At 34.0% G+C, this 20,402-nt stretch overlaps 1 protein-coding gene and 1 long non-coding RNA gene across 3 annotated transcripts; one reads left to right on the forward strand and one right to left on the reverse strand.

Moving 5' to 3' along the window:
• Positions 1 to 3,375: 3,375 nt before the first annotated feature.
• On the reverse strand, positions 3,376 to 7,878 carry LOC131018468 (BRASSINOSTEROID INSENSITIVE 1-associated receptor kinase 1-like). Its single transcript, XM_057947189.1, has 7 exons — positions 7,682 to 7,878; positions 7,478 to 7,610; positions 7,330 to 7,401; positions 7,126 to 7,269; positions 4,686 to 4,757; positions 4,517 to 4,588; positions 3,376 to 3,809 (listed from the first exon to the last, which is right to left on the reverse strand). The coding sequence occupies exons 1-7, from the start codon at positions 7,767 to 7,769 to the stop codon at positions 3,731 to 3,733; spliced, it is 660 nt and encodes a 219-aa protein (XP_057803172.1). The 5' UTR covers positions 7,770 to 7,878; the 3' UTR covers positions 3,376 to 3,730.
• A 179-nt stretch (positions 7,879 to 8,057) lies between these two features.
• Positions 8,058 to 12,539, forward strand: LOC131018478 (uncharacterized). Of its 2 annotated transcripts, XR_009100080.1 has the most exons (4): positions 8,058 to 9,187; positions 9,387 to 9,482; positions 11,403 to 11,486; positions 12,184 to 12,539. It is a non-coding gene; the product is annotated as an uncharacterized LOC131018478 (long non-coding RNA). The 2 variants fall into 2 exon arrangements; XR_009100079.1 differs by having other exon boundaries at positions 8,089 to 9,187; positions 9,387 to 11,486.
• Positions 12,540 to 20,402: the final 7,863 nt, after the last annotated feature.

Genomic DNA, 20,402 nt, shown 5'->3' on the forward strand with positions numbered 1-20,402 from the left:
GACTTTAGAGCTTCATCAGCTGAGTCTTCATTCCCTAAATCGGAAGGAAGAGTTTGACGAATTGGATACTTCGGATGAGTTCCATCATCATTAGGGATGGCAGTGGATCTTGGACCCGATCTGGATCTCAATTTTTTGGACCCGACGGATCTGGATTTGGATCTGGATCTCAGTTTTGAAAACGGATCTGGATCTTGAAATTTTAGATCCGGATCTGGCCCAGATCCGACCCGTGGATCCGTTTTATTTTATATATATTTTTTATATTTTATATTTAGTTTACTAATAATATTAACTAAATTAAAAATAATAAATAAATTATATTCAAAAGAATAAAAACTAAAAGTAATTAGATAAAAGTATTTTGTGTTATATTTTTCATGATGGAAATTAGATGTTGTTGATTTTGTGAAATTTTTTTAATTTAATTTAAAAATAGTAGATCCATGGATCTGGACCCGTGGACCCGCGGATCTGACGGATCTGGATCTGGATCCAAAATTTTCAGATCCACGGATCTGGATCTAGTATATGAAAACGGATCTGGATCTGGTATTGGCCAGACCCGGTCCAGATCCGGCCCGTTACCATCCCTAATCATCGTCGTTGTGATCTTTCTTGAGAAGACCCTTGGAGACTAGATACTGTCTGAAATTGGGAGCCCTGTCATGGATCACATCTTAGAGATTTGTGACTTTGAATTTTTCAAAGACATTGCTCTCTAGAGCTTCCATTTCAGTATTTGTGAGAACTTTGTCAATCCCCTGAAATTGGGATCTGGGCATTGTCTTGACGAAGATGAAGAAGAAGTAGCTGACGAGGTCTTGAAACTCTTCAGCATGCTCGGTTGCCATGATTAAGGGAAAAGTGGTAGTGACACAGTGTTGAGCCAGAAGTGTCACATAATTCTTGAGAAGAGCAAGCGGAGTCACTGAAGATGAGGATGCAGCATTGAGATGTGGCTTCCTTTGAACGTTAGAGGTTCAGTCTGAGGAAGAATGTTTGACTGATACTTGACTTTAGTATAAGTCTGCTGATTCCACGTGGCACACATTAAGCAATCTGTTCAGGACTGATTCTTCGACTGATACTTCAGTCGGCAACTTCAGTCTTCAGTCCTTCGTTCTTCAGTCTCCAGTCTTTAGAGCAGCAACTAAACTAGAAAAGAACTCTAACACTGGAGTTCGAACAGTTCTAGTCTATTACAAATGAAACCTATGGATTTTGGTATCATCAAAACAAGGATTAGGATATTCCATTAAGCTCCCAACATTGGGTGTACGTGGCTTCCTTTTAACTTAGAATCTTCAGTCCGAGGAAGAATGTCAAATGATAATTGACTTGTGTATCAGTCCATTAATTCCACGTGGCCAGCATTGATAAATCAGTCACAACTGATTCTTCAGTGAGATCCTCGTTCAGTCAATACATCAGTATTTGACTTGGTCTTTACACAAGCTATCTTCAATCGAGAGCACTTCAGTCTTCAGTCTTCAGTCTTCAGGACATCAGTCTAACTAGAAAAACATGAACACTTGAGTTCGAAAAGTTCTAGTCTATTAAAAGAAATTCTAAGAGTTTTGGTATCATCAAAACTAGGGCTAGGATATTTCATTAAGTTCCCAACAATTTCTCCCTTTTTGATGATGCCAAAACCATACAAACAGTCCTAAGACAGAAACGACTGAAAACAGAAAAGGCAAGATACTAAACAGGCTGAATACTATTCCCCCTTAACAGAATAACCTAAAATCTTGCTGACTGAAAGAAAAACTGAACAGTTAAAGAACAAGAAGAAAACAAAACTGAAAAACATAAACAAGTAATCAGAGCCCGGACAAAAAGATATTGTCTTCAAGTTGAGATAAAGAGGAACGACATTTTTATTTCAAGAGAATTGATGAGATATCAGTTTTTGGCACAGAGCAATACAAAGCCAAAGCAGTAAAAGATTACAACTGAAAGAAATAGGCTAAGGTTTCTGTTGATACAAACAAAAAACGATCCTCTTGATGTCGTCGTACTCATTTGGATGACCTATTTCTGTAACTCCCGAGATCCTGCATAGAGCTTCAACCTCCTTCTTGATGGTCTCGCGATTGATATGATTTTTGTGCTTGAGGGGACTCACAAAAGCTCTCAGGGGATAGAGGATAGTTGACATCCTTGCTTTGTCCTTTGCATCAAGAAATCTCTTCACCATCTCCTTTTCAGTCCAGTTGGAGAGGAAATATCTCCATGCTTTCCTCTGGAAATCTAGGTTTTGATCGAGTTGAGCAGAAACTGTGTCCGTTAAGGATGACAACATTCCCTCGATGAACTCATAAAGTTTATTATACCAAACCCAACTGATGGAATTTATTCTAGTATAATAATAAGGATATGAGTGGTATTTAATTGAAGATCGATTTATTAATTAAGTGCTGTCAAAGCTTTAATTAATTAATGAATGTTGATGTCTTAAACACAAGGAGTATTTAAGTTAAATTTACTAGCTATGATTTATCAGTGAGATAGAGTGGTAGTTAAACATTAATTCTTTTGTGGAATGAATTATTAACATTATAAATTAAATTAATATTCTGGGTTCAATATTTAAAATTTAATTTATGAAAGATCCAGTTCTAATCATAGTAGTATATCTCTAGGTTGCCCCAACATATTTCAGTGAACCTAGTTGAGAGGATAAAATGAAGCTACCATTATAAGCTCATGCGCCTTTACCTTAGTCAGGCCCAACTTGACTTAATTTATTCTTTATACATATCTTTTATCTTTTTATATAGAAAAATCCTAACACTCATAAATTAAAAAGGTAATGATAGAGAGAGAGAGGGAGGCGTTTGAAAATGAGAATAGGGCACAACTCATTTTTCTCTTGGGCGTTCTTGAAGCGAGTTGTCATCGAACTCCAAAATCGAGCATCAAGATACATCCTAGAATATTTACGCTGGAATCCGTCAACATAATTACGAAACGATTTGCAGGTATATCATCTAACATCTACGTGATTTAATTCTGCATTTAATAGATGCATGATTTAGGTCTATCTTATGTATGTATATCGTTAGATAACCAAGTACGATCCAACGACATCTAAATGCATTCAACATGCACGTTTCCATCAATAGTAACAACTAAGAAACTTAATTAAATTAAGAAATTATATTCCTTAATACTATTTATTACATATCAATTCGCTACTATACCCCTTTAGAAAAAAAGATCGTTATTATAGATTTGAAAAATTGAAATACATAAATATCGAGCTTATATGTGTCTTTTATTATCAGCCGATAATTATTTTTTGGTTAATTTAAGTCTTTGTTAACCATTTCCAATCTCATTGGAACACAATTATAAATTTAAAACACGTACTCAAACTCGACAAGTTTGATTCAAAGTCACAATAAGCGCCAAAATACATCTCTTTCCACAAAGTATATGTTGCTATTACACAAGATATGAGATTTATAGTATTAATAAGTCGATACTACATAAGGAATGAGAATTTTCGATAGTGCACCCTCACACCGTTTGAGATTTCTCTCTTTAACAGAAGGAAATGTGGAGACTGCTACATCATACACAAGTTTATAACATAGATACTCATTAGACAAACACTACACAAATATAAGTATAACATAGATACTCATTAGACAAACACTACACTTATACGTTTATTGATGTAGCAAACGGAAATAGTTATAAATATTGCGATAGCAAGCAATCACGGAGCGTTATAAGACGGCAATGGTGACGGCGATGGGGTGGTGGGAAGAGGATATTCCAACGAATTATTAGCAAAACTGAAACGAGATTGATTAAATAGTGGTTAGTGAGAATTCATGCTACAATGAGGCGTATACTTGGATATATCTATCTATATAATCTATATAATATATAAAAGAGGAGTTTTTTCCCTCTATTTTTTCCCTCTCTTTTTTTCTCTCTCTTCTTCCACCAAAATTTTCATTATTTTTTTTTACTTTTTTATATTCACCAAAATTTTCATTATTTTTATTTATTTATTTATATTTTGTAATTATTTTCTAAACGTCATCAAATTTGATCATGAAAAAATAAACAATATTATCTTACATTTAATATAGTAAAAAAATTATCAAAAATGAATAAGTTATGAAAATATTAAAATATTTTATTTCCTCTCTCTTCATTAAAAATTTATAACTTTTTATTTACGTTTGTATAAAAATATTTATTATGATGAATAATATATGCATATATAGTGCAAATTTTCAATATCGAATAATTTTTAAATTTATTTAATAACTTTAATTATCCTTACACTTTGTATAAATTGAATATTTACAGTTTTAAATTCAGGATTTTATTGAGTAATTGGTGTGAACTATTATATTTTATTAAAATATATTTTGCATTTATTTATATTTAATTTTTTTATTTAAATTTATCGTTTAATTTCGATGTCGATTCGTGCATCGCACGAATGGGCGTATACTAGTATAGCAAAAAAAAAAGAGTGGCATTAGACCTGATAGGAGTAAACAAACCGAAGGATCCGTTAACAGGAATTGGGCCCGTCAGTTGGTTATTTGAGAGATCACTGCACATAATTAAACATGAATATAATGAATATTAATAATTAGATAATGTAAGGGAAGAAAATGAAATTAAGAAAGAGATAATGAAAAAAATCGTACAGGACTTGAAGTGTGGTGATGGTGGTGAGGGACATGGGAATGTGTCCGCTTAAATAGTTATGATGGAGCCTCCTGCGTATTCCAAACCATTACTCTCAAAATTAGATTAGCAAGTAATTACAGATTCCAAAACATAAGTTTTTTTTAAAAAAATTTAATACCAAAATTATCCTCGTTAACTTTTAATGTTTTTTCATCAAATAATAATTATTTCATGAAGGTAAAATGATCATCAATTGAGTTTAATTTGAGTATAAATTCTTTTTATTAATATATGTGCAAAAGTCTTGAAACATTTATATTGTGAACATGAGTAGGGTTGGTAAAACGAGTTTGTGTATCAAATTTTTAACCGACTCGATTTGATACCTGATAGGTTTGGGTAAAATAATAAAATACAGTAAAATATAAATAAAACTTTGGGTTATCGGGTATACCCGATATTTGATTGGTATACCCAAATTATAGAATTTAAAAAAGAAATATAATATATATATAGGAGGGCTAAAATAAAAAGACTTCTTAAAATATAAAATATAAATAATTTTCAACCGTTAGATCATCAAGATCTACTGTTGATTCGTAACCCTGTTGAATGAATTCGTGGTCCTGAGTTCGAATCCCAATGGTAGCAAAAATTTATTTTTCACAATTCGTAACCATGTTGGATGAATTCATACGTGTTCTACATAAAATTCGTACATTGAAAAATGTTTTTATTTTTATTTTTATTTTAAGAAGTGTTTTTAAGAAGTGTTTATATATATATATATATACTCCCTCCGTCCCGCGAGTCTTGACACGTTTGGGTTCGGCACGGGAATTAAGGAGTTGTAGATTAGTGTTTTAAGTGTGTAATTAATAAAGTATAAAATTGATAAAGTAGGAGAGAGAAGGTAATAAAAGTGATAAAGTAGGAGAGAGAATATAATAAATGTGATAAAGTAGGAGAGAGAATGTAATAATTATTACCCAAAAAGGAAACGTGTCAAGACTCGTGGGACGGCCCAAAAAGGAAAACGTGTCAAAATTCGTGGGACGGAGGGAGTATATAATTTTAATTCAAACACAAAACAAAAAAGAAAAAAAGAAACTAGTGAGAGAAGGGCACCGGTCGCACCACCACCGTCCACCGATCCACCGTCTTCCTTTCCTTGAACCCTTCCCAGCTTAAGCTCTTCAGGCCTCACCACCATCGACAGGCACCCGTCTTCCTACAGCCCTCCTTCGGCGTTCTGCATCTCTCGAACACCCTCACACATCCCGCACACACATTGTAATTGGATTTGGATCGAGAGAGAGAGAGAGAGTAGAGGGTGTTCTTTTTTGTGAGGTAAGAGAAAATTAGGGTTGAGGATGATTGCGCTCTTTTTTTAATATATTATATAGATTTAGTTATTGGTTACTCGAATAATCGAACCAGTTATTCAAGTGAACCAATCACAATTTGGATACAATATCAAGTATGGAAATTAGGGTGAAATTGGGTACGACCGTACGAGTGATTGATTTTCGGGTTTGGTTAACCCATACCATTGCCCGATTAACTGTCTTAAACATGAGAGAGTAATGTGCAAGACTTTTCATAACCAAAATGTGGTAGATGTTTGGATATATAGTTCTTTGGCACACGGTGATTATATACATAATTACAATATGAAATTGCACCATATAAGTTCAAATTGATCGATTATGAAAATGATACAAGAATGGACTTATATATAGACATATAGCATATATATGGAAACTATGGGACACATCTGAAGCTAATTAATGGCGGAGGAGGGTAGCAGCATACAACTTGTATACTAGTGTCCCACAATTTTATACGTATCACTATATTCCACAATAAAGTGTATCTAGTCTAAATTTATTGAAGTAGTATACTCCATCTGTCCTCATAAAATTTATTCAATTTGTTATTTTCGTTTGTTCATATAAAATATATCCAGTCTATTTTTGGTAAGGTTTTCGCTCACAAGTGAGATCCTTACTCTACTCACAACATTTTCAACCTATTTTATTAAAACCCGTGTTATTCAGAAATGAATACTTTTTTATAAGGACGGATGGAATATTTTAATAATATTTTTTATAAAAATAAAAGTTATTACTATAATATTATAAATTATACATAATTTTTATTTCAGAAAATTAATTAAAAAATTATATACCATAACTTTAAATTTATCAACCTATTACTTTATTAGCTAATAAAAATGAAATTAAATAATAAAATATAATTATATTCCCTAATTAGATGAAAAAACCCTAGTTAATAATTAGGGTATAAAATTAAATTAAAGTATACAAAATTGAAATTTGAGAAGAAAATAAATAAAATTAAAAATAAGACACAAAGTGAGACATGGATGAGATTCAGAATTTTGTCCCACGATTATACCCTCTTAATTAAAATTGGATGATGAGAAACACGTACAGGAAACGCAGTCGTTTAAGATTGCCCAACGTGGTAGGAATGTGACCCCTTAGCTTGTTAAGATACAGATCCAAACTTATCAGCTGCTTCAGCTTTCCAATCTCCCTCGGGATTACTCCGCTAATATTGTTGTTGTAGAGTTCCCTGCAAATGTCGAAGCGAGTGAGAGAGTGAGTGAGAGAGAGCCGAAGCAATATTTCTTACAAGTACTGCAAATGTCGGAGCTGCCCAAGCTGCGGAACTAGTTGACCAGACAAACTCGCATCGCCAAGATCACTGCACAACCAAATGCCATTAATCCACAATCCATCAAATAAATACTCCCTACTTTTATTCATAAAATCAGACTTACACACGCGTAACAAAATTGTGAGTATTGCATGTGACACGAAGCCATGTACAAGGATTGACGAGGGTCGGATCCCAATCTTGAAGAACGTTGTTCGGATCGGCCAGATTAGTCTTCAATGCATTCAACGCATCCCCTGCAACAACTCAACCATTTTGCACATCCGAATATATATATTTCATATCTTATTCCAAAAATATGACTGACCTTCAGCGTTAGCAGAAACCTGAGAAAATGTTTCCAACACGATAAGTAAGCAGAGGAAAGCGGCGTGCCTCCTACTACTAGTGCCCATCGATCCACCGCTAAAACTAATCTCTCAATTCAGATAAGGAAGAGAACAATCATGAATAAATGACTTCAAATTTGAGTTATTTATCTTGGATTCCTTTTTATATTATATAATAATAGTTTCAAAGAAAATATCGTTTACTATAAAGATGGTTGACCAATATGTAGACTTTGACCATTCTTCTACATTTTGATCAAGTCAAAGTTTATATGCATTTATTCCATGAGTAATGCATTACACTTTTGAGCCTAGCCTATAAATAAGAAAGAAATTTAGTTTCTAAAGATATGAAAAATGTGACAATTTCTTTCACTTCATATATATCGTTTCTATTTGATTTGGCCATCTTTTCTATTTTACGAGTATTTGATAAGGCTGATTACGAATTCTCGAATCAACACAGTATTATTATGTTTATGAAGTTTTAGTGTGTGAATTTATTTAATTATTGTATTTACGATTATAGTTTGTTTTGGTTTAAATGAGTGGCACAACTCTCTCTCCATCTCTCTTTCGCAGTGCTATCTTTATTCAATGCTAGGTTATTGAGAAAAGCATGAATATTACTCCTAGTCAAATATCTAGAATGTAGAATTACTTGAGAGTTAGTAAAGTCGCGCCATCAATTAGTCATCAATATATAATACGATTAGCGATTCCTCGCTTCTCCTTAATTTTAGGTCCTATGTGGCATATCTAAGAATTCAAGGTTTAAAATCCCTGCAAGAGCTTCTACCTCAATTCTATTTTGCTGACGTGGCAATATAATTCCACCTCAATTATTATTTTATATATATCCATTTTTCCCTCCCTCTTATTTTAACTTTATCAAATATCTAATCCCAATTCCGGAATATACAATCTATCCCAATTCCTCTTTTTCCCCTCCCCGTCTCTCACAGGGTCCGACTCACACCAGACTTTCCCCTCCCTCTGTCGGCCATTTTCCATGATTCGCCTCACTCCGGCCGCCGCTTCACCCTGTATCTTACGCCCATTTTCTCCTTCCCTGTCTCTCACACGGTCACATGGTTGCATATCTTCTGCCAGAGCCGCCGATGCCGCAGAGATATACCCCTTCCGTCTCCACACCAGCTCTCATTTCGCCCTACCGCAGCCATGGCACAGCCGCCGTCAATGGGTGTCTCGCTGATTTGCCTCCTCCCTTTTCCCTCCACCGCCGTCCGCCACCGCGTCGCGCCGCCCCGACACCCTTCGTCATCTACCACACCCTACTCCACACCAGCTCTCATTTCCCCCCACCGCAGCCATGGCACAGTCGCCGCCAATGGCTGCCCTGTGCCTAACACCACCGCCGTCAATGGGTGTCTCGCCGGACATTACTTGGCTCCGGAACGGTTCTTGATTAGCCCCGGGTTCCGCCCCGCTGCCGGGGACAGCTACTTTTCCATCAGTTGAAGGTCAACTCCCACCATCCATTTTCCATCATCCATGATTTTCATTATTTAGGAAAGATTTACGGTTTAATCAAATTCGATCTTTTAATTAGGAAAGATGAAAAATTCTAGATATGTGTTTTTAAATTTTCGTCAATCATGATTTTTAATATCTAACAATGTCATTTTTTCCTAATATATGTAAATTTTACAACTCATTTAGGTGCGTGTAGATTTCCGTCAATCATCGAGTTTTGATCAACACTGTAACGTGTCGTCACCGTTTGCGATCTGCCGTGATTCTTCCTTTCCATCCATGGTAAGTATTACATTAGTTTCCTTATTTAATAATGCGTTTGACTATTGTAAATATAGAATGATTATGGTGAACTTTAGAAAGAATAGATTTTGGAAACAAGTTTAACAATGGAAATTTCTAACCTATATTTTTAGCTATAATTTCCTTAGTTAAAATGATTTTGGCTGCATCGTGTTTTTACAGCCAATGCTAGATATCTTTCCTCTTCTTTTGCTACATTTTTTCTTCTTTGCTCATTTCACATATATTTTGTATTTGAATCTGAATTATAGTTCATGAATTTGTTTGGGGACTGTGTGAGTGTGTGTGCACCAGTAGTTTAGAAGCATTTGTGGGCTGCCACGATAAGAAAAAACATAAATTGGCAAGTCAGTTATTAGGTTGGAATTACTTCTGTTTAATGCCTTGTGATATGCCTTCATCATGAACCTAATGGAGTAGCACGAAATAACTTTCCTACTGGTGGTTTCTTTTCTATGTCTCAAGCATTGAATGGTTATACATACTCTATTGTGGCATTTTAATAGAGCATGAACCTCAATGCTTTTGCATGAAGGTTGGTTAGAGCGGCTCATAAAAAGGGGGCTAATATTATTCTTATACAGGTTTGTACTCTTATATTTGGTGAATCAATGTTCCTATATGTTAATTTTGCTATTGATGATATGATGATTGCTCTGGATTAATTGATTTAAACTCAAGATGAGTTGATACATGTAGTTGTCTCCCTTTATTATTATTATTTTTTTTGCTGGGAGCCATCATAGATCTACTTTATGCATTTTGAGTGCTAAACATTCCGTCAAAAGCTTTCTTTTGATTTAGAGCTAATACCTGAATTGCTTCATTACATCATAGTTCATGCCGATGTGTTTGCAGTGCTTATTTTTGAGTTGTCATGATTGGTCATGATGTTATGCATTTACCCTATAAGAAAAAATTAGTTTGTCACCACATGCATAAGCTTACATATACTATGAATTTTACACTGCATGGAGTCATATGGAATGTTATCTAGATGCAGAAGTGGCATGAATTAGTTGGAGAATTTACCCACAAAAATTATCGGTCAGTATATTGTAGTAACGTTTTAGGGGTAATTGACATATGCTTTCATTGGTATAATTAGGAGATTCTAATAACAAAGTCTGGGTAGACTTCAACTTAAAGCGATCAATATGTAGTAATTGGAGTTTGTGTAGTTCTTAGAAAATGGAAGATCCAAATTGCAAATTCAGGACATACTTTTCAAATTAGGTGTAAAAGCAAATATCTAAAAAGATCATTGGAAATACAATATATGTGGGTACTTTGATTGTACAAAAAGCTAATACAAATAAGAATCACAAGACTTAGAAGCATAATTATGACGGCATTATACTATGATTCCCCACCCTCTCCTAGATACATTTGCACTTGGTCTATTTTGGAATAAAACCATTTTTGGCGCTTTCTACTTGACACAAAATAAAATACGTACCTCTGAATTTTATGTTATATATGAGTATTGTATAATGGATGCATTATTATAAGTATAACATATAAAATGCATTTGTTACCTTGAGGGTGTGCGAGCCTGGGCAAGCCCCGACCCAAAATTTGTTGTACGTAACGTAATTATGTGTTATAAATCTTTCCGCCACTTATGCTTACTTTCATTTCTTTTTTAAGCATTGATTTCCTTACATAATCAGATAATAAGACACATGTCACTTTTTATATTTTTAAGTCTTTTGTTGCTTGCCATCTCATATTGAAATCTGCCACTTATGCTTATTTCCATTTCTTTTTTAAGCTTGGAGTTTGCTTGCTTACATAATTAGGTAATAAGACCCATGTCAGTTTTTATAGTTTTAAGTCGTTTGTTGCAACAATTTTTTTTTTCCATTCTCCATTTTAACAATTAGCCACATATTGTAGGTTACATTGGTTCAGTCTCCTTCTTGAATACTGTTCTAAGAGTTGTGGATAAGCTTAGGTCTGTCAACCCCGGACTTACATATGGTAAGTAGTAAGTACATAACAGTAGCAACTAATTATTTATGTGTGCTGAAATTTTGTTGGTGTTGGCTTCAGTATACACTAATACTATATTTTATTGCAAAAATGAATATATATATATATATATATATATATATATATATATATATATATATATATATAGTGGCTTAAATGCGTTCAAGTATAACTGTATTATTTTTGAAAAGTGATGGAATGAATGTATTGTTTTCAAGTTTATTAGGTTCTACGTTGGTGGGACTCGTAGTCGGACACGGGTGTAGAGATATGTGTCGGACTCTTAATTTTTCTCAACTTAAGATATGTGGACACTGCTAAAAAGGTTCTGAAATTAGAACACGGGTGTGGGAATACGTTTGATAAATTGATTTCAGGTTTGAATAATCTGGCCTGTCAAAGTATAGGCCTTTGAGATGTTTATAGCGTCATGTTTTATATTAGGACACGGGTGCGGGGATATGTGTCGGACTATTAGTACTGTGGATTTTAGAGGCATTTTATTTTAGAAGAAGATGTTTTCATTTTTGTTGGCTATTAGTTTTATTTTTCGGAGTGGAGGTCAATGTGGGTTTACACTCGAGAAGTCGAAAGTTGAAAAATAAAGCTTTTTTTTTTCCCTTGATATTTTCGCCCAAATTATTATTAGTTATACAAGAGCTGAAATGGTATTCTACTTTGGGAGTCAAAATGCAGTTACTATATGGAGATCTATGGAAGAAAATGGAAATTGAAAGATGCATACCCGAACCACTATACTTCGAGGAACGAGTTAGTACCAGAGCCCCCATGATGATAGGATGGATGACAGAGGAAGTAATTGAAGACATTGTCGAAATTGTACCAGGAAAGCATGGGCTAGAGGAAACCTTAGACATAAAAAAGTTCATCTTCGAACTCTTAATAACGTGGAAAATATTATGTATATGGGAATTCAAAGACAATTGTTACAAACAAATATTGTTTAGGCAATATTTGTTTTATTTGATGTTTTTATAAGTTATTTCAATGAGAATTATTATGTATTTTTTTGTTACACAATTCTTACATTATAGCACTTTATTTTTCAAGTTTATTTTGTATTTTTTGAATATATGTTTCGCTAAGTCATGTTAGGGATGAAAATCTTTCTTTAATATATTTTTTTATTTTAGTTTGATATGTAACATAGACCTATATCATGTTAACACTTATTTTATTGAATAATATTTATCATTAATAAATATATTATAAAATAATGTTTACTTTTTTTTATATAAATTATAACATCAAATAATTCCCGTCGAATTTCGACGGGTTACACACTAGTTCATTTAATTAAGTTAGGGAAGTTGATGTTTGTTTATTTATTAAGAAAGTTGGAGAATGAAGGTTGCAAAGTTAACTAACCTCCATCTCATTCTTAGGCTACCATTAACAGCAATCACTTTAACCATCCAATATCATTCAATATTTTTAATATTTAATTGATTTATTTACTGGGCATCGTTTTTTACTAAAAATAATTCGACAACCAACTAGTATCGCTCATATTATGCAGATAATAGTAACAAGCAAAATCGTCTCCCAAGAAATCAATGAGAATTCTTCTAAACATTCAACCTGCAAGATAACCTAACAAACTAAATTTATGTTTAAATGTGAAAATACTGAAACAAAAATAAATAACAATTTCTTTTAAAGAATTCCGGTTTCAATTAAGTCCACCCTAACTTGATTGTTCTTATGACTCTAATTCATGCTAACAAATCAGTTATAACCACAGTAATCTGATGTGATCTAATTTCTCCTTACTTGACCGGTAATTAATTAAGAAGGCGCTTCACTAACTACTTCTCTAATCGACTGACAACCGTAAGAGATACGTACTCTACAGGTTTAAGGAATCAACAACATTAAATTCTAGAGAAACCTAATTCAAACTCAATATACTATGACGCATAATTATTGAATTAAGACTGATTTTCCTTTGACCCTGATGTGTCAATTTACCACTAATCAAATATAAACCACGATTACATATGACTGATTTAATTACATGTATAATTAATAATTTCAATCCACTAAATATTTGCATCTATCTAATAGATTTAAATAATTAATAACATTAAATACATAGAATCATAGATGTAAACAAAAAATAAAGTATAAAGAATATATTAGATCTCAAGTAATAATTGTGCTAGTGTTTCCCTAATAATTGCTAAAATATATAAAAGAAGTTAACTATAACTCATAATAAAAAAAAACACACAACATTCAAATTAAGAAAGAAAATAAAGAATGAAATAAAGATGTAAAAACTTGATTGCTTCCAAAAGAGAATCTTGTTTGATGTCTTTGTTCTATCTTCTCCAAGCGAGAATCTCAATAGTCTCAATTGTCGGAAATCCCAGGTGGTATGAGCATATCGTCTAGCCTTCACAGTTATTATCCTTTTTCACAAATTTTCATTACATTAAATACTCCCTTCGTTCCTCAAAGCTTGAGCAGTATTCATTTTCGGATTGTCCCGCGAAGTTTGAGCACTTTCCTTATATAAAAAAAGTTTTTACCTTTGTTCACCTTCTCAGTTTTTCATCTATCACACTTAATACACAAAATACTAACTCCTTAAAATTTGTGTAGAAAATAAATTGCTCAAGTTTCGCGGGACAAAGGGAGTATTTTTTTTAAAATTGAGCTTCCTTCTTTATAATTTATCAAAATCATCAAAAGAATTCATTAATTCCACAATTAATTAACTTCAAAAGATGATATTAAGGAGAAACTAAACATTAAAATTCACCAAAAAATTAAGACTCAAAATATGTGTATATAATACGTCTAATCAAACTCCCCCAAACTCGAATAATACTCGCCCTTGAGTATAACTAAAGCAAAAGACAGGGACACACGTTAGACACGAAACACAACTCAACAAAACTAACAATGGCAACCGCATGCTCAATTGTTTATAGTCAGGATAAAATACAACCACTATAACAGAAATCCTTCATTGAATTCAACAACATGATGCATACACCTTTCATCCAAGTCAAAATAATGTAAATCAATCCAGCCTCACTAGATTCCCTCAAGTTCACTAAAAAATTAAGTATAAGATGAATCCGCACAATGGTTCAAGTGGCAACCATGGTTCAAGTGGCAACCATGGTTATGTAAATACCATAGACAAGCATGTATCTAGGTAGTAGATTATGTAAATACCATAGATAAGTATGTATCTAGGTAGTGGATATGGAGAATAGGTTGGAGAATGGCTCGTTCCATTCCATTTGTTGCTGTGGCGATGGCTTGGAGCCGATTATGTGTTATATGTGTTTGTATCATGAGTTTATGCTCGTATTGGAAAAATATTAAATAATTTTAATGATTTTAAACAATAATAATACATAGGGATGAGAAAATATTGGAAAAATATATCTTAATAATTAGCCTTAATTCAATTGACTACTTCAAGACAATTTTTATTAAATTTTACTTCAAGACAGTTTCTATAATTTCATATTTAATTTGATCACAAGTTTGTCTTTCTTATAGTTTGCAGGAGGATGCTACTCCAAAAAGGAAATTGATGAAGTAAGAATAGAGTGGGCAGAATTTGTATGTAAAATCACAGATGGGTGATGATGGGTAAGTTTTATATAAAGTTAATTTTTTAATATTTTTGAGATAGAAGGTTAATAAATTTTATAAATTGATACTTGAAATATTTTAATATTGCAGATGGTGTAACTTGCTTGTTTTCGGTGTTTGCAGTTATGTTTCAATTAGTAGGATGATGATGTTTGGATTCTAATGTAATGTAGGATGATGATGTTTGGATTCTAATGTAATGTAGGGATGATGATGTTGAATTCTAATGTAATGTAGGGATGATGATGTTGGATTATAATGTATGAATTTTCTTATTAATTTATGTATTTTTAGCTTTTCATATTATGTTTTTAGATTTACTGAAATATAAATTGAAAAAGCAGGAAATTTTAAATATAAATACAAAATAAAAACTGTAATATAGAATAGACAACGGTTTCTACACCGTTGTATTTTCAAATAGACAACGGTCAAGAACTTGTTGTATATAAGAGAATAGACAACAGATGATCAGTCGTTGTCTATCAGAGAATAGACAACGGGTTTTCTCATGTTGTCTATCGCAGAATAGACAACTGTCTATCACAGAATAGACAACAAACGCCAAGACGTTGTCTATGAGAGAATAGACAACGGTCTAAAAACCATTGTCTATCAGAGAATAGACAACAGTCGAGACACCGTTGTCTATGACCGCCCCTCAATAGACAATACTCTCATTTACAACAGTTGATTTTGTAATAGACAACGGATTCTGACCGTTGTCTATTAGCGTTTTTTTTGTAGTGCAACTTGATATTATTCATGACACGTTTGCCAATATATGTCACTATCTCCCCGTAAGAAAATGAAACTCAAGCAAAAATTATTAGGGCTTGTTGTGGAATTGCTTGAAGGATGATCAACGCAGCAAGAACAGAAAAGAAATGAACACAAACAAGATTTACGTGGTTCGGATTTTTCAATCCTACATCCACGGAGAAGAAACGATCCACTCTATTTCACTATGAACACTCAAGAACTTTACAATTACAATTGAGAACTCTCAACACTAGAAGAAGTGTATAGCCTACAAATCTATCAAGATTGTTATGTATCCTCACTCTCAACTAGTTTACAGTAATGGAAATTCTTAAGCAACAACTCAACAACTAACCTAGGTATTTAAAGAAAAGAAATAGCAGTTGAGACAGTTGAGCTGTGCGCTGGCTTCTAAGTCAGAGGGGAGAGAAATCAACGCCAGAGAAATCAACGCCAGAGGAATCAAGTCCAGAGGAATCAACGCCAGAGGAATCAAGTCCAGAGGACTTAAGTGCGCCAGAGGAATCAAGTGCGCCAGAGTGGAAGCCATTTCTCTGGCGAGAGCAGCGAATTCGGCCAGAGTGTTTTAACTAAGTTTATCAACCTAAAACTGAACTCCCTTAACTCTTACATATTTGCTAACTGACCCCTCAACTATAAACTAATTGTATGCAGATACTTTACTCACAATTCTCCACCTTATCCAATACAATTAGAATACGCTGAGTTACCTGCATGTACCTGCATAGATTAGACAGACAACTTGCTCTCCTCAAGAGAGCTCATACCAATCAAAGAACAACACTTTTGGAACTTAACAGTTGGTAAAGATTTGGTAAGCATATCTGAAGCATTATCATCAGTTGACACTTTCTCTATTATAACTTCACCTTTGTCAACTAAATCCCTAACAAAATGAAATCTAACATCTATATGTTTAGACCTCTCATGAAAAGATTAATGTTTAACAAGGTGAATTGCACTTTGATTATCACAAAGAATAGAGACTACCTGTTGATTAATACCTAACTCAGATAGCATACCTCTTATCCATATACCTTCTTTCACTGCTTCTGTGACAGCCATGAATTCGGCTTCTGTAGTGGAAAGAGCTACTACAGATTGTAATGTAGATTTCCAGCTCACTGCTGTTCCATAAAGTGTAAATACATATCCAAATTGGGACTTCCTTGTATCTATACTTCCTGCATAATCAGAATCAGTAAAGCCAACTAGAGCTTGATTTATATCAGTAGCTCCACCTTGAAATACAATTCCTTTATTCATAGTAGCTTTAATGTATCTTAAAACTCCTTTTAATGCAAGCCAATGTGGTTTTTCTGGATTTGCCATAAATCTACTTACAAGACTAACAGCATAAGCCAAATCAGGCCGAGTACAAAGCATAGAATACATGATGCTTCCTACCACATTTGCATAAGGAATAACACTCATGTCTTTAAGCTCTTCACTAGTAACAGGACATTGACTACTAGACAGCTTAACATGTTGAGCTATAGGAACCTGAGCAACTTTTGCTTCATTCATATTGAAGTTTAACAATACTTTCTTCAAGTAATCAGATTGAACAAGCATAAGTTTCATATTTTTCCTATCTCTCTTGATATCAATACCAAGAATTCTTCTAGCAACCCCTAGATCTTTCATATCAAATTCAGCACTCAATGATTGCTTTAATTTATCAATTTCAGTACTAGAACTACTAGCAATAAGCATATCATCAACATACAAGAGTAAGTAAACAACCACAGACTTAGCAACTTCTTTCAAGTATGCACATCTATCATGCAATGTTCTCTTGAAACCTATACTTATCATGAATTCATCAAACCTTTTATTCCACTGTCTTGGACTTTGCTTCAGTCCATACAAAGACTTTTTCAAGAGACATACCTGACCTTCACAGCCAGCTACTTCAAATCCCTCTGGTTGATTCATGTATATGGTTTCCTCTAACTCACCATTTAGAAAAGCTGTTTTAACATCCATCTGTTGCAATTCTAAATCTCGGTGTGCAGTTAGAGCAAGTATAAGTCTAATAGAACAGTGTTTGACAACAGGAGAGAAAATTTCATTAAAATCTATACCTTCTTGCTGAGAGAAACCTCTAGCAACTAACCTGGCTTTATACCTGATGATCTCTGCACCATTGTGAACCTCCACCTTTTTCTTGTATAACCATCTACATGTTACACATTTCTGGTTCTTAGGTCTGTCAACCAAGATCCAAATCTTATTTTTCAATAAAGACTCTATTTCCTCTTCCATAGCTTTGATCCATTGCTTGCTTTCAGAGCACTGAATTGCTTCTTTATAGAACTTAGGCTCTCTGTAATTTACCTCTTCAGCTACTGAAAAAGCAAAGCTAACTTGATCTGCTTCAGAGTATCTGGCTGGAGGTCTGGTAATTCTCCTAGCTCTGCCACGAGCTAGATGATAATCACTGAGATCCTCAGTGTTATCCTTTTGTTGATCATCTTCCTCCTGTTTTATACCTGTCACTTCTGATACTCTAGACATTTCATCATTAATAGGTGTGTTATCACTAGTTTTATCAGTGTTTACTTCAACTCCTTTACTAGTATACTCAGTAGTAGATTGCTCTTTTAGAGGCATTATGTTTTCTTTAAACACTACATCTCTACTGACTATAAGTTTTTTTCCTTTTCTAGATTCTATGCACCAGAGCCTATACCCTTTAACCCCTGTTGGATATCCCACCATAATACATTTCAATGCTCGGGGTTCCAACTTATCCTGCCTAACATGCATATATGCTAAGCATCCAAATTTTCTCAAGTTTGAGTAATTAGCAGCCCTACCAGTCCACAGTTCTTCAGGAGTTTTAAAATCAATAGCACTAGAAGGGCATCTATTTATAAGATAAGCAGCAGTGGTGACTGGTTCTCCCCAAAATTTAGGTGGCAAACCTGAGCTAGAAAGCATACACCTAACTCTCTCAAGGAGAGTTCTATTCATTCTCTCTACAACCCCATTCTGTTGGGGATTTCCATGTACTGATTTATGTCTTTTAATTCCCCTATCTTTACAATATTCTTGAAATTTTTCAGAGGTGAATTCTAAGCTATTGTCAGTCCTTAAGCATTTCAACTTACATCCCTTTTCATTCTCAACAGCACTACACCACTCAACAAATTTATCAAAGGCATCAGACTTGTGTTTTAAAATGTAAACCCAGACTTTCCTAGAGAAATCATCTATTAGAGACATGAAATATACTCCACCACCTATAGTGGTGGTTTTGGATGGGCCCCACAGATCAGAATGAACATATTGAAGTGGTGCAGATGAGACATGTTTGCCAACAGGATATGGAAGTTTCTTGCTTTTACTTAATTCACATGCATCACAAGTGTTCAGTTTTTCATCAGCAGATAAACTCAAGATACCCTGTTTCTTTAGTTCAATTAATCTTTTTTCACTAACATGCCCAAGTCTTTCATGCCACAATTCAATATCACAAGTGGAGGCAATTTCAGACTCACCAACAATAGTTTCAGCAACTAAATGATACAAAGTCTGTTTTCTGGTTCCTTTCAAAATAATTTTATCTTCCTTTAAGACATATATATCATTGACACATGATTTAAACTCATAGCCTTTCATTTGTAGTGATCCAAGGGATATCAAATTCCTTTTTAGACTAGGAATATATCTAACTTCAGTTAGGAGCCTTACAGAGTTACCATGTAGCTTTAACTTGATTGCACCAATGCCTTTGACAGGGCAGACTTGGTTGTTTCCCAAAACTACAGATCCCAAGTCCTTCATCTGCAAATCAACAAACCAATTCAAGTTAGGACACATATGGAAAGAACACCCTGAATCTAATATCCAATTATTCTCAGTTTTAGAAGATGTGATGTTTAAAGCTTCAGCTTCTTGGAGATTTTCAGCAAGGTCTGCAGTGTCTGATGAGCCTTTTTGAGCTTGTTTTCTTTTCCAGCTGTAGCAGTCTTTCTTGATATGCCATGGCTTCTTGCAGTAGTGGCATTTCTTGTTTTCCTTCTCATCATCCTCCTTCTTTCCTGATCCTCCCTTCTTGTCTTTGAAAGGCTTCTTGAATTTTCCTTTGTTGGACTTTGCTTTGACATTGAGGCTTTCACTTGCGGTTTCTTGCCTGCCATCAGATGCCTTTTGCAACTCCCTAGATTTCAAGGCATTCATGACTTCATCCAGGGAGATAGCAGTCTCCCTCCCATACAACATGCCATCCCTCATGTTGTCATAGGATTTGGGCAGGGCACTAAGGAGCTGGATTGCCTTGTCTTCATCTTCTAGCTTTACATCAATATCAGCCAAATCATCAACGGCTTTATTGAATTCATCCAGTTGATCAGATAGATTCTTCTCCTCTGAAACTCTAAAGGAATACAGCCTCTTCTTCAAGAAGAGCCGATTTGCCAGAGACTTCACTACAACAAAAATTGAAATAGAAACCACTAAAAAGAAACCGGTTTT

This window comes from Salvia miltiorrhiza, chromosome 1 (genome assembly GCF_028751815.1).
Source record: "Salvia miltiorrhiza cultivar Shanhuang (shh) chromosome 1, IMPLAD_Smil_shh, whole genome shotgun sequence".
In the NCBI taxonomy this organism is placed as follows: domain Eukaryota; kingdom Viridiplantae; phylum Streptophyta; class Magnoliopsida; order Lamiales; family Lamiaceae; genus Salvia; species Salvia miltiorrhiza.